Raw genomic sequence first — 12,098 nt, 5'->3', positions numbered from 1 at the left:
GTCCAACTTGACTAAAATGCATACAGTTAAACTTAAGTTTTTCCTTTCAACTGTAAGCATCTTTCAGATGTTTAGGCAGTTAAAACTGTTTGTATTGCTCCGTAATTTTGTTACAATGTACAACGTCCAATGTTACATGTAGTCATTTACTATTCAGGGACAGAACAAGCACTTAGTTTTGGTTGAAATCTCGACTAAGAGAAATGGTTAAATTTGTTTTACTGTAACTATCAGTATTAGTAACTGTTTTCATTATCTTTGTCCTTTTTTCTTCTTTTCTTTGTGATTTCTGATTGAAAATGTGTGTGATGGTGTTCTTTTCTCCATTTTGATGTTTCTGTAATGTGCCACCCTTCCTTACTTGTCCATCTCCTTTCTGTTGGCACTACTGTTTTTCCTTAGTTACACTTGTATAGCTCAGGTTTGTTCTGACAGCTTTAGAGCTTTTTCATGTCCTATTTCTTGTTGATAGGTAACTCTTTTCTTTCAGTGTAGACGCTTTGGGTTTGTGCCTCATTAATTTTCATGCTGTGCCTGTAATTCTGGTGTAATTCTGCAGCTTCCAGTGGGAGGTGGAACCTGAGCTTGTGAATCTGTGGGTCTGAACTGATCTTAGCTGCATAAATAAAAACATGGTTTTTATAAGGGTGTTGTATAAATAGAACTGCCAGCCATCAGAAGACTTTTAGAGGAAAACTTCACAAAAAATACTTGAAATGATAATTGAATATTCCTTGCTGCCAGAAGTCATAATAGATAAACTTGGTTGTAGGACAGCACTTGAATAAGTATCTATCATGCATTTTTGGCAGTTTTATTAGGATCAGCATGTTATTCCTGCTGTTGATAATTCTTTGCTTAACAGTGGAAACATATGATACAGAAAATAGAACACAATAGGTAGTATCCCACTGCCTGACAGTGACAGACCATTACTGAACAGTTAAGCTATTTTAATATTAAAATAACTTTATCATTGTGGGAGAACTATAATAACATATCATGTTGTGTTTGTTATTACAAATTTGACTTAACTGTTAACGCCTAAATATAATAACCCAACAAAGTATTACAGATGAGGGGCATTCAAGTGGTCTTAAATGAAAACCAGTAAGTAGGTATTGCCATGTCATGATTTAACCCCAGATGGCAACTAAACACCATACAACCACTCACTCTGTGGTTGGGGAAGAGAATTGGAAGAGTCAAAGTGAAGAAGCTCATGGGTTGAAATAAAAGCAGTTTAATAGTTGAAAAAAAAAGTGATGAAAAAGAAAATAACAAAGAGAAAGAAATAAAACCCGAGAAAGACAAGTGATACAAATGAAAACAGTTGTTCACCACCAGCTGACCGATGCCCAGCCAGTTCTTGATGTCGTGGGTGGGAGTGGAAGACTTAGACAAAATTTATTAAAGAAACCCTGCTGTTGAGTCATGAGGTCCAGAAAGTATCCAATCTTAGCCTCAGATTTTGTCAATGGTTTAAATTTAAGGAATTATGGAGGTGTGATTGGACCGCCTTTGTCCTGCAGGTTTTAATGATGGGAAACTGAGAATATTTATATAAAATGAATAATTTATTATTACAAATGATCAGACAAAAGATCTTAATCAGAATTATTTATTACACAATATAAATCCTAAAAGTACTAGTAGTGTTAGTAAGTAGCAGGAGGGCCTATCCCAATAAGGCCTAGAATCTGGTAAGATAGCACAGTGCACTATATTGAGGCAATTATTGAAGCAATTATATTAAAGCTAGCAAAAAAAGAAATAATTATTAAGTAGAGATTTGATATAACTTACCCATACCAGTGCTTGTGGGGAGATCTCTTTCTATCAGCCTTGGGGGTGTCCCCAGTGAAAGGGAGGAATCTCCACCCACACACCCCAGGAAGGGTTATGTTAGAAGAACCTGACTGTATGAAAGGGGACTGGACTTTTATAGTATAAAGTGATGGACCACTAGTCAGAAATTTACAGGCGAGCTATCAGCTTATCTGTCACATCCAACTTCAAAAAGCAGGATGTATGTTTGGAGTTCAGTGAAGCAGGCTGGTTTTAGCATAATTCAACACCAAAAGCATCACCACGGTGCCTCCAGTGACTCACTACAGAGAGCTTGCGTTGCTTGCATTCTCTGACCAGATTCTAGGCCTTACTGGGGCAGGCCCTCCTGCCACACTCGAGCAGCAGAGCCCCCCAACCTCCCCCCTAGTGTTATTTATGAGCATGATGCCATATGGTATGGCATATCCCTATGGTCAGCTGGAGTCAACTGTCCCAACTGTGTCCTCTCCCAGCTCTTTGTGTACCCTCAGCCTGCTTGCTGATGGGTGGAGTGAGAAGCAGGTAAAGCCTCGATGCTGTGTGACCACTGTTCAGCAATAACAAAAACATCCTTTTGTTACTAACAGTTTCCAGCACAAATCCAAAACACAGCGCCACACCATCTACTCTGAAGAAAATTACCTCTATCTTAGCCCAAATCAGCACTTTCTATAATAATAATTTGGACGCTGAAGTGGATGGTTGTTGGTATTATTGGCTGACTGCTTTAAAGCAATGTAATTTCCTGTGGATTAAATCAAAGAGGGACTTGTTCCTTGGTAGCTACTAAGTGTACTCTATAGTTCTAGCAATAATGTTGAGATTCAGACTGAATGAAGTGACAGTTATTTCTCATCATTAAATGCATGTAAACGTTTATATAAAAATGCATTTAAAATCTTAGCTTTTTTTAAAAAATTGTCAGTGTCCTTATATGTGATTAATGGAATATGAAATGGCAGATAACTACAGCAATTACACAAAAAACAAAAGCAGAAAACCATTGAAAAAGAGAGTAAATCTCTTATTCTGATGGAAGAATTCAGACAAGTTGCACACATAATTAGTGTGAATGTATGTTAGCTGCAGTAGTTTTACTCTGCTAGGCTCTCCTAGAATAAGTTTTTGAAGTGAGTAGTTTTCAGATATCCTGCAGATCACTACCCATGATTGTTATCTCAGAGCTTTTCTCATGGCCAAAAAAAGGTCTTCTGTTAAAAAAATTAACTTTAAACACTTTTTTGTTTGAATACTTCACATATTTGAATCAAAGCACTTGATTCCTTAATTGTCACTTCTTTTCTTTTTTTTTTTTTTGGTACTGAATTTTACTGACATCTGTGAAATTCCTGAATGAATCTTGGTCTGACCTGTTAGTTGCTTTTGGTCTTCTTCTTGGTTTTCTATAACTAATTCAAAAATAATACATGTGAAAATAAAAAGGCAAGAGCAAGTAGCTGAAACAAACCATTTCCTCTTCTGTATTCTTTGCACTTATCCCTTTACTTAGTGTTGAAATGGTACATTACTTTTTTAAACAGAACTCACACTTACCTTATGTGTGGAATTGGGAGAAAAGTAACTTGGAGGTTGGAGAAGAAGCTCCTGTGCAGATTTTGGTCAGTAGTTGAACTCTGCAAGCTGTTTCAGAGTAGCATATGACATATTTAATCAGGTCCTTTGGTTCTGCAGAACAGCAGGCTGACTCCTGTTTGTCGCTCCTATTTGTCACTTCTTCCCTGTTACACTGTTTCACTGGCTTAGGAGGACAGTTTCAGCTATGTCAGAATGTATCTCAATCCCAGCCAAACAAACTCATGCAATAAATTGGGACCGATGTAAGAGTAAATCTTGAATATCCCTCTCTTCTCTCTTACTCCTTGCTATTAATTTTACATAGATCACAAGATGTAGAAATGCTTAGTAAAAATGCTTAATAAAAAAAACCCCCACCCAATAGCTGTAATTTTTGTCTTTTGTTGGATGTGTTTGTGGAATTCATTAGCTCTTTGTGGAGAGTGGTGAAAGTGGTTGCAGAGATGGCCTTCTGGGGCAGGGAGTGTTTCTTGCAAAGTACATTAAGATGTATTTTGGGAACAGCAAACAGCTTGCATAGCATTATTTTTTTAATTTAGCAGCTGTTATGAGACCAGATAGTAATCTCAGAGAAGTACTAATGTGTTTTGGGTCTGCTACAATTAAAAACACTGTGGTGGAAAGAAGAATGATTATAATTATCGTGTGGTCAGATTCTAGTTATATAGAAGCCAACATATTTTTCAAGTGCTTTGTGCTAAACAAATAGCTTGTTGCTTTCAGTTGCAAATTATGTTTTCTTTTGTGTGACAAGCATAGCATAAAATATCAGATTAATTTAGGAACTAACATGTCAAAGGAAATTTCTTCTGAAACATACATTCACAAAAGAAAAATGTATAATCTTTAGGTTATATTATACTGTTTGTAAACTCTTCAAATGAATTCAATTTATGTTGCTTTTTTTCTTTTTTTTTTCTAGTGGAGAGAAAAAGTGCAAGGACTAGAGAAAAACTAATATCCAAATACCAATCTATTTTTTTTGTGCTTTCCATCCATCTACTCATACATACTACTGGTTTTTTGGCTGTTTTGTAATTACTGGTTGCATAATTATTTTTTTTATTGCTTGTGTCAAAATCCAGATGTAGCTTTTGCAGGATGTGCTTTGCATTGATGCAAAATAGTAAATCTGATATTTCATGGTGTTAAACTTTCAGGTGACTATGGCATGAGTTTACCTCTTGGAGAGGAATATGAACGAAAAAAACATAAACTCAAAGAGGAACTCCGAGAAGATTATAGACGATATCTTTCTCAGGTATGGCTGCTTGACTGGTTGCTATACTTTAGTGAGTCTCTTAAAACGATTCTTTCATTTATTTGAATGAAAATTAATGATATCTGTAAAAAATTTTTATAAGAAGGCATTCATTATAAGCTCATTATAATGGCTCATTTCAAAGACTTGGATAAAAGTAAATTCAAAATGTTACCTCTAGGAAGGGTTATGTATTTTAGGCTTCTACAGATCTCATTGCCATGAGACTACGTATTACTTAGTACACTTTATTCTGAATACTTTATTTATTTGTCTTTACTTCTTCCTTAGTTTTTTGCTTAAGAATTTAAAATCTGTTACTTCCTTAAGTACTTAACGTATTTTGTCGTCTGTAATTGGGGTAAGAATATTTCTATAATTAGTGTGAGTCCATTTGACACCTTCTTTTCAATTTTAGGAAGAAAAAAGCTTTGATGTTCTGCTTAACATGAATTACTAAATGTCACAGTCAATTTAAAATTGAAATGATATGTATGAAATGTCATCATCTTGGGAATATTCTGTATCTCCTCTTCGTGAAACAGAAAAAATAAGGAACCGAATAATTTCTGTTATATGTAAATGCTATTTATCAGTGTCTTTAGTTCTTAAAATGAAAAAATGAATTTACTTTAAGAAAGGAAAGAATTTTTGTTAAGTCATCTATTTTTGAATGAAAGACTCTTTTTGAATAGTATCTTCTCCCTGACTTTTAGGGTATATCACAGGCAAAAAGAAAGGTAGGGTGTCTGCAATATAATTTTTTTTCTTTCCAATTAGTTGCTTTTTGCTTTGTTTGAAGGCTTTGTGCTCTTGGAATTTAAGAAATCATTTTTATTTTTTTGTGCTTTGTGTGTTTGTGCATGCTGTAGTGATTATTTGTGACTAACAGCATTGTTTGCTTTGTGCAAAGTTATTAATTATATTTATTATTTTCCATTAGTAATATTTTAAAACATTTGTTGATTTCCTTTTCCCTTTGCAGTTGCTATTGTTGCTGTCTAATGCTGACTGTACAATGGTTTTTATTTTAGTAGACATTTGCTTCCAGGCTTATCAGTTACATAGATATTGAGAGTTCAGATCCTTTTTTTTCTCCATGATATACATACTTTATAAGGCTGGTATAAAATAGTAACCTGTGAAATATTATAGTGTGTCACTGAAACCAGTCAGGGATTTTTTCTTCCTATCACTATCATCAGTTGTGCTTAGGGAAGCAGTAGAGTCAGTTATTCAACACCTGGTGGCCAGAATGCAAGAATACAAGTATTGCGAGGAAAAATAAAACCTCTGGTGTTATTTTTGCAAGCTTTGGCCAATTGATTTTTAATTATTTATATCATTATACTGTCATGTATCTATAATTTTAAAATTTAACACAGTCCATTCAGGTTGTTCAGATCAAGCAACTTCAGTAACATGGTAGAAACACAACCTGCTGGTTTCTCTGGGGCTTTGAATAACAGAATAAGTAGCATTCGTGAAAAACGATAGCAACAGCAGAATAAACTGCCTTCTTAACCTCTGACCCAAATGATGCTTATGTGATTGTTGCTTCTTGTTTAATCTTAAAACTCCAGATTATTTTCAAAGTTAGAATATTGTGTTAAAAATTAATGTTTCGTAATTATCACCAAAGTACCCAAATAATATAATTTTTACATTAACTTCTAGTGTTTTATTCTCAACTGAACTCCAGTTTTACAAATTTAGGTTTACAAGGTGGTGTTTTTTGGTTTGGTTTGGTTTTTTTTTTTTTTTTTTTTTTTTAATGTAGTACATGTTAGCTATATTAAGCTTGTAAGGCCTGAGCAAGAGATAGGATAACAATCTTTGATTTCTTTTCCAATCTCTAATTTCTTTTGCCCACCTAAAGAGATAGTGTAACTTTTAGCAGCTCTCGCAGTAATAATTTTTTTTTTAATTAATAACTTGTTTAATCTTGCTTATCTAGAAAAATGCAGTTTCCATATCAACTTCTGATTTTTGGCAAATATGGTTTTAACATCAGGGATGATCTCCATAGATGTCTTCAGAATGCATGAAAATAATTACTTAATAATGAGGATTACAGTGTATTTACTTTTTCTAGTAGGAATAAGTTGATTTTCCGTATTAAACTAGTTGTCTTGATGCTTGAATGTTTGCAAACCCCTTAAATCTTCTAATGTGTAGTTGTAAAATATAAGTCATAATGATGTGGTTTTGTACTGGAACAGACAGAGCTCTCGAGTGCCTCCAAGCTTTTAAGTTACCCTGCAACATAGATAATGGAAGGAAACAGTGCTAGTGAATACCATATCTCACCCATTCCCTTCTGCAGCCCATGCCACACAAAGAGATGATCCTTTTGTTAAAGATAATCAGATTTATAAAACACAGATGATTGACTGAGAAGGGCCTGGGGATGCTTTTAGTAAAGGAGTGATGTGTGATGAAGCCACTAGACCTGGAAGCCAAGGACCTGCCCCAGCATTGGTGTTTGGTTTGGAAGGCAACTACTTTGACTTGCTGCACAGCCCAGTTCCCAAACTGTGACCCAGGGATCTATATGGAGCAACAACATTGTGGTTTTGATGGGAATTTCTGTTCTGAAAGTGACTGATGGTCTGTAAGGAATTACAAGATTTAGTAATGGGTCATTATCCTGAAAAGTTTGGGGAATGCTGGTATAGAAAACACTGTTGAGATAAACAGATGTGACTATGCTACTGTTAGCACAGATTCCATCTGTTGAAGTAAGAGGTAGACATGTTTTCTGCAGTTAGAAAAAGCAGTTTTTCATCTTCAGATATCATCTTGGAAAATTCCTCTTATGCTTGTACAGATACTTGTGCTTATGCTACAGAAGAACTGAGTGGGGTTTCTTTGAATAAAAATTATTTTTTTGAGTATACAGAGACTTCAACAGTGTAACAGGGAAGAAGTGACAAACACTTTCAAACTCAAGCTTAAAACTTGACAGAGACATTTACTTTCTGCATTCCTTGACTTCATTCATGCGTTCCAAGAACATTCTACATTTTTAAAACATTAAGGTTGTCTTCAGTGGTTTTTTTTCACTAAATTGCTCAAATTAATTTCAAAAAATATAATTCCTAAAAACTATTTACTTGAGTAAGAATTGGTATTTTAAAATATATTGAATGGTTTTAAATTTTTTTTAATGTAGAAAAATTATCTGACTACTGGTGAAGTAGATCCATATACTCAGGGATTATCTCTTCCTATTGATGAGCGAAGATCTGCCAAGGTAAATATATGAAGGAAATAAAGTAAGTGAACTATAACTTGAAAATGAACCTGAATGTTTAAACTGTTGTGGAAAAAATATTTCTATTCAAGTTTTTTTTGTTTGGTTGTTTGGTTGGTTTGATTTTTTTACACAATAGAACATTTTTGGAGGTGGTCGTTAGAATGATTTTCCGAAAAGTCAAGTCTTTACATTTTGTTTGGTTTTGTTTTGGTTTTGGTTTTATTTTGTTTGTTTCTATTTTGTTTTTGTTTTGTTTTAAAAAAATTTAATCCTAGGTTCCTTGTACTCAATTTTTCATAATTTGATGTATAATTCCATACTGATAATAGTCTGAGGTTTGCTACTTCTGATCCACAACCAGTGGTTGTGCTTGGGTTTTGTTCAGCAATAAATATTGATCTGATAAAGAACATTGGTTTTGTTATAATTGTATATGCGTTTCTACTTTATTGCTCTTCTTACTGCAGCCTGGGGATTGTTTTAAAAATATTTGCTCGTAGGTGTTTCTACAGTGATATTTTTACCAGTTCCTAACAGCACTGAAGGACGTGTGCTTTCTGCTGCACACAATTTGCTTTGATGTCTTTTGCTTACGCTTAACCTACCCACTTATCCTCACACGCTTCTTTTTTTTTAACAGTTGAATCTGGAAATCTAAATAAAACCTGATTTAATATTTCACATATTGCCTGCTGTTAATATAGGAATCTTCCCAATTTCAAATCTTTCATTGAGAGTACAGATGCTAATTTTTTTTGTGAATGGAGTACACATACTCTTTCTGAGTTTAGCCCCTTTGATCTCCCGGAGGTTTCTTAGCAGTTTATGATCTTGCTTTCATTTGTTGGAGTAGTATACCAGCCATGAAAGTCTCCCTGCTGTTGGAGCTTCATGGAGGTTCAATTACAAAAATGCAACATGCTTACGTGGATTTTCTTTACCTCTGGTCCATTCCTCTGATGTATGGTATAATTCTGTGAAAGCCAAAATCAGTCTTACAGGAGTCATCTCCCCTCATGCCCTCACATTGTTGGTCTTATAATCCCAGTTCCTTTCTTATATTTGCTTGTAAATTGATCCAGGAAGTTGAGTCAGCAGAAACACTGTAATTTATCAAAAGTTTTGCTGATTCTACAAGTGCAACTGTTTGGTTGTTAGGATTAGTCAAACCACAGTGGACATACAAGGAAGAAAGACAAACTGTGTTGCTGTAGGAGGACCAGACATTTCCACTCCTGGGAGTTTTATTTTCTTTTGGGTGTTTTTTAACCTATGTTGGCTTGAGGTTGCACTGTTGATCTGTGTTTGGGACTAACTGTCGTTGTAACCTGGTGCAAGGCTTCTGTTTTGTCATGTGTTGGTCTTGCCCTTGCTGTGCTTACTTATACTTTCTGCCTCTCTTGTGGTGGTTTGGCCATGTGAGGAGCCAGGTGAGAACTCAAATAAGTGAAATTGCTCTTGTGAAAAAGCCCCAAACTCCAAGTTACATGAATGCAAAAAGGAGGCAGCAAGAATGAAATGTCCAGAAAGGGGAATGGACTCCTCCTCAGTGGCTGCATACACTTATACTGAATTTGTGTTATCTTCAGGTTCTCATGAGCTTTGTGTTAACCCTTGCAAGTATGTGTGCTGAAACAGTGGAAAATAAAGTATCTTTGATTAATTCTGTGGAAACTGAAGATGTATTTGAACTGGGAACATGTCTGATCATTGATGGTTTTATATCATAGCAGGTCAACATTTTTTGAGATTGTTTGTACAGTTGTGTTATATCCTTTTTATGCTTTTTACCCATTTATTGCTGTTGCAGAACCTAGAAGCTGCCAGAAGATGTCACACTGTGCCCTGCTAAACAGTTGGTTTCTGGGTAGATAGGGATGAGAGGTTGACATTTGCATTTTGATTTCCTTCAGTACAGTCACACAGCATATTGAATTTTCTGCTGAGTGTTTTGCCACCTGTTAAAGACAAGGCTTGCTTCTCAGCTTTGGAAAATGCCTCTCAGGCAGCTTTCATGGCTGTCTGCATGTTTTATATTGTCACTGTTATAAAACCTAGACACAAATTTTGGGGAAAAAAAACAAAAATCAAACCAAACAATTTTGGCGACTATTAGTATGATTTGCAAATCTATTACAAGTCTGGTATTTCCGTGGTGATTGAGGTATAAATTTTTTTTGTTGGAAATTTGTTCATGAGAAGTAAATTTGTATGTAATGTTCAGATTTTTTTAATACCTTTTTTTTTTTTTTTTTTGAAAATGCTGCAGTGGAAAATAGCATGATTTGTAATGTTGTAATATAATTCTCTTTTTTTAATTTATGTGATGGTTGGAACGAGGTAGTATAAGAGATGCCCCATGCTCTAAGCACAAGGTAGTAATATCAAGAAGTAATGTAAGTTAGAGTTTGCTTTATCCAGAGACTTGTATTTCATATATTATTAGGCTATGGATGTGCAGTTCATGTATATTTTTGGACCTGAGCAAGCTGGTTATAAATAGGGCAATGTGGATAGATCAGTTTTTTTCCCTGTTTTTCCTTGCATTCTTTGCACTTTTGACTCTTTTGCTGTCAAGTTCAAGTCAAATTTAACTGCTTGTTTGAATTTCACGGTTCATGTTGTACTCTAAGCTATAATTGACGCATCTTTTCTATACATGTATTTGTTGTCCTGTTTTAATTATGGACAGGACAAGTCACAACTAGTCTTAACACACAATAAAAATCGTACATGTAAAAATCATCTGTAAATACATTCAGATTGGAAATTAGAAAGTGGTTTCTAATTGTCAAGGGAGTGAGTCTTTGGAAAATTTTGGAATAGGTTTAGCAGGAGGAAGCCTAACTACAGGTTAGGCTACAGTTGATCTACAGTAGCGCCACTGGGGACTAGACTTCATGGCCAAGGAGCCGACTTCTGCTTACAGATTTCAGATGAGGGGAAAGTACTGTGTTCAAAAATGAATAAAAACCTCAAAGCAATTCAAGCCTTATTTGTACATCACAAAGACTGGGGGGGGCAAACACACAGTTTGCATGTATTCACTTAATACCACAATTCTATGAAGTTAAAAGCTACTAAAAATGCTAAATTATGATGCCCTTTTCAATGCCTATTTTAGGAGAAATTACGACTTGAAAGAAACAAGGAGTACAATCAATATCTCAGGGATAAAGAAGAATGGAATGAAAGGCTAAGGAAATTAGGGAAGAAAAACAGAGAGGTAATACAGTTTTACAGTCTTACCAATGACTAAGACATACAAAGTAAGACAAAACAAGCAAATTATGTTGTTCAATGAGGCCAGTTTTATTAATGTGTCTAGGAGGTCCTGGTTACAACTCATACAGTACAGTTCTTGATTCCTGCTTCCATCATATCTGTGTCATAGATGAGTGCTTTCATTCTTCTGTGTGTCTAAAGCAAATCCCTGGGTTGTTTTTGGTGATAAAAGTGGTAGCCAAAAAAGCTGTCTCTTTGAATAAAATATTGAACCTTATATAGCTTTTATTTGCAGATGCTCTTTTCCTTAGTCTGTGTCCAGTTCATGAGAAAGCAAGGCAAGTGCAGGCAACTGTCCAGAATATGAGGCTGTGCATTTGTGAATAAAAAACAAAAATTAAAAAAATTTACTACTGAAAGTGAGCTGGACACATGCATAATTGAAATCATGTTCTGGTCTGAGGCCTTTGATTTGTATGGCAGTAAGCAGGTAGGAACACATGCACACTCACCTCCACTGGATGAGGGAAAGAATCAGAAGGATAAAAGTGAGAAAACTTGTAGGTTGAGTTAAAGACAGTTTAAGAGGTAAAGCAAAAGCTGCACGCGCACAAGCAAAGCAAAATCAGGAGTTCATTCCCTATTTCCCATGGGCAGGCAGGTGTTCAGCTATCCCCAGGAAAGCAGGGCTCCATCATGTGTAACAGTGATTTGGGAAGTCAAATGCCATCACTCTGAATGTCCCCCTGCCCTTCTCCTTTCCCCATCTTTGTATGTTGAGCATGACATCCTGTAGTGTGGAATATCCCTGTGGTCACTTGGGGTCAGCTTCCCTTGTACCCACAGCCACCTTGCTGGTGGGACACCATCAGTCTTTGGCACTGTGTTGGTGCTATTCAGTAGGAACTAAATTATCCCTCTGTTTTC

At 35.4% G+C, this 12,098-nt stretch overlaps 1 protein-coding gene across 2 annotated transcripts in view; it reads left to right on the top strand.

Annotated features, from left to right (window-relative positions):
- CSPP1 (centrosome and spindle pole associated protein 1) overlaps positions 1-12,098 on the top strand; it is a 65,924-nt gene that overhangs the window by 6,125 nt on the left and 47,701 nt on the right. For both annotated transcript variants that reach the window (XM_064651391.1, XM_064651382.1), the window contains exons 4-7: positions 4,587-4,687; positions 5,404-5,427; positions 7,863-7,943; positions 11,071-11,172. In XM_064651391.1, the coding sequence (XP_064507461.1) occupies positions 4,587-4,687; positions 5,404-5,427; positions 7,863-7,943; positions 11,071-11,172 (308 nt within the window). The remainder of the gene's footprint in view (positions 1-4,586; positions 4,688-5,403; positions 5,428-7,862; positions 7,944-11,070; positions 11,173-12,098) is intronic.

This window comes from Pseudopipra pipra, chromosome 1 (genome assembly GCF_036250125.1).
Source record: "Pseudopipra pipra isolate bDixPip1 chromosome 1, bDixPip1.hap1, whole genome shotgun sequence".
In the NCBI taxonomy this organism is placed as follows: domain Eukaryota; kingdom Metazoa; phylum Chordata; class Aves; order Passeriformes; family Pipridae; genus Pseudopipra; species Pseudopipra pipra.
Note: the sequence above shows the minus strand (reverse complement) of the source record. Positions and strands in the feature narration are given on the sequence as shown.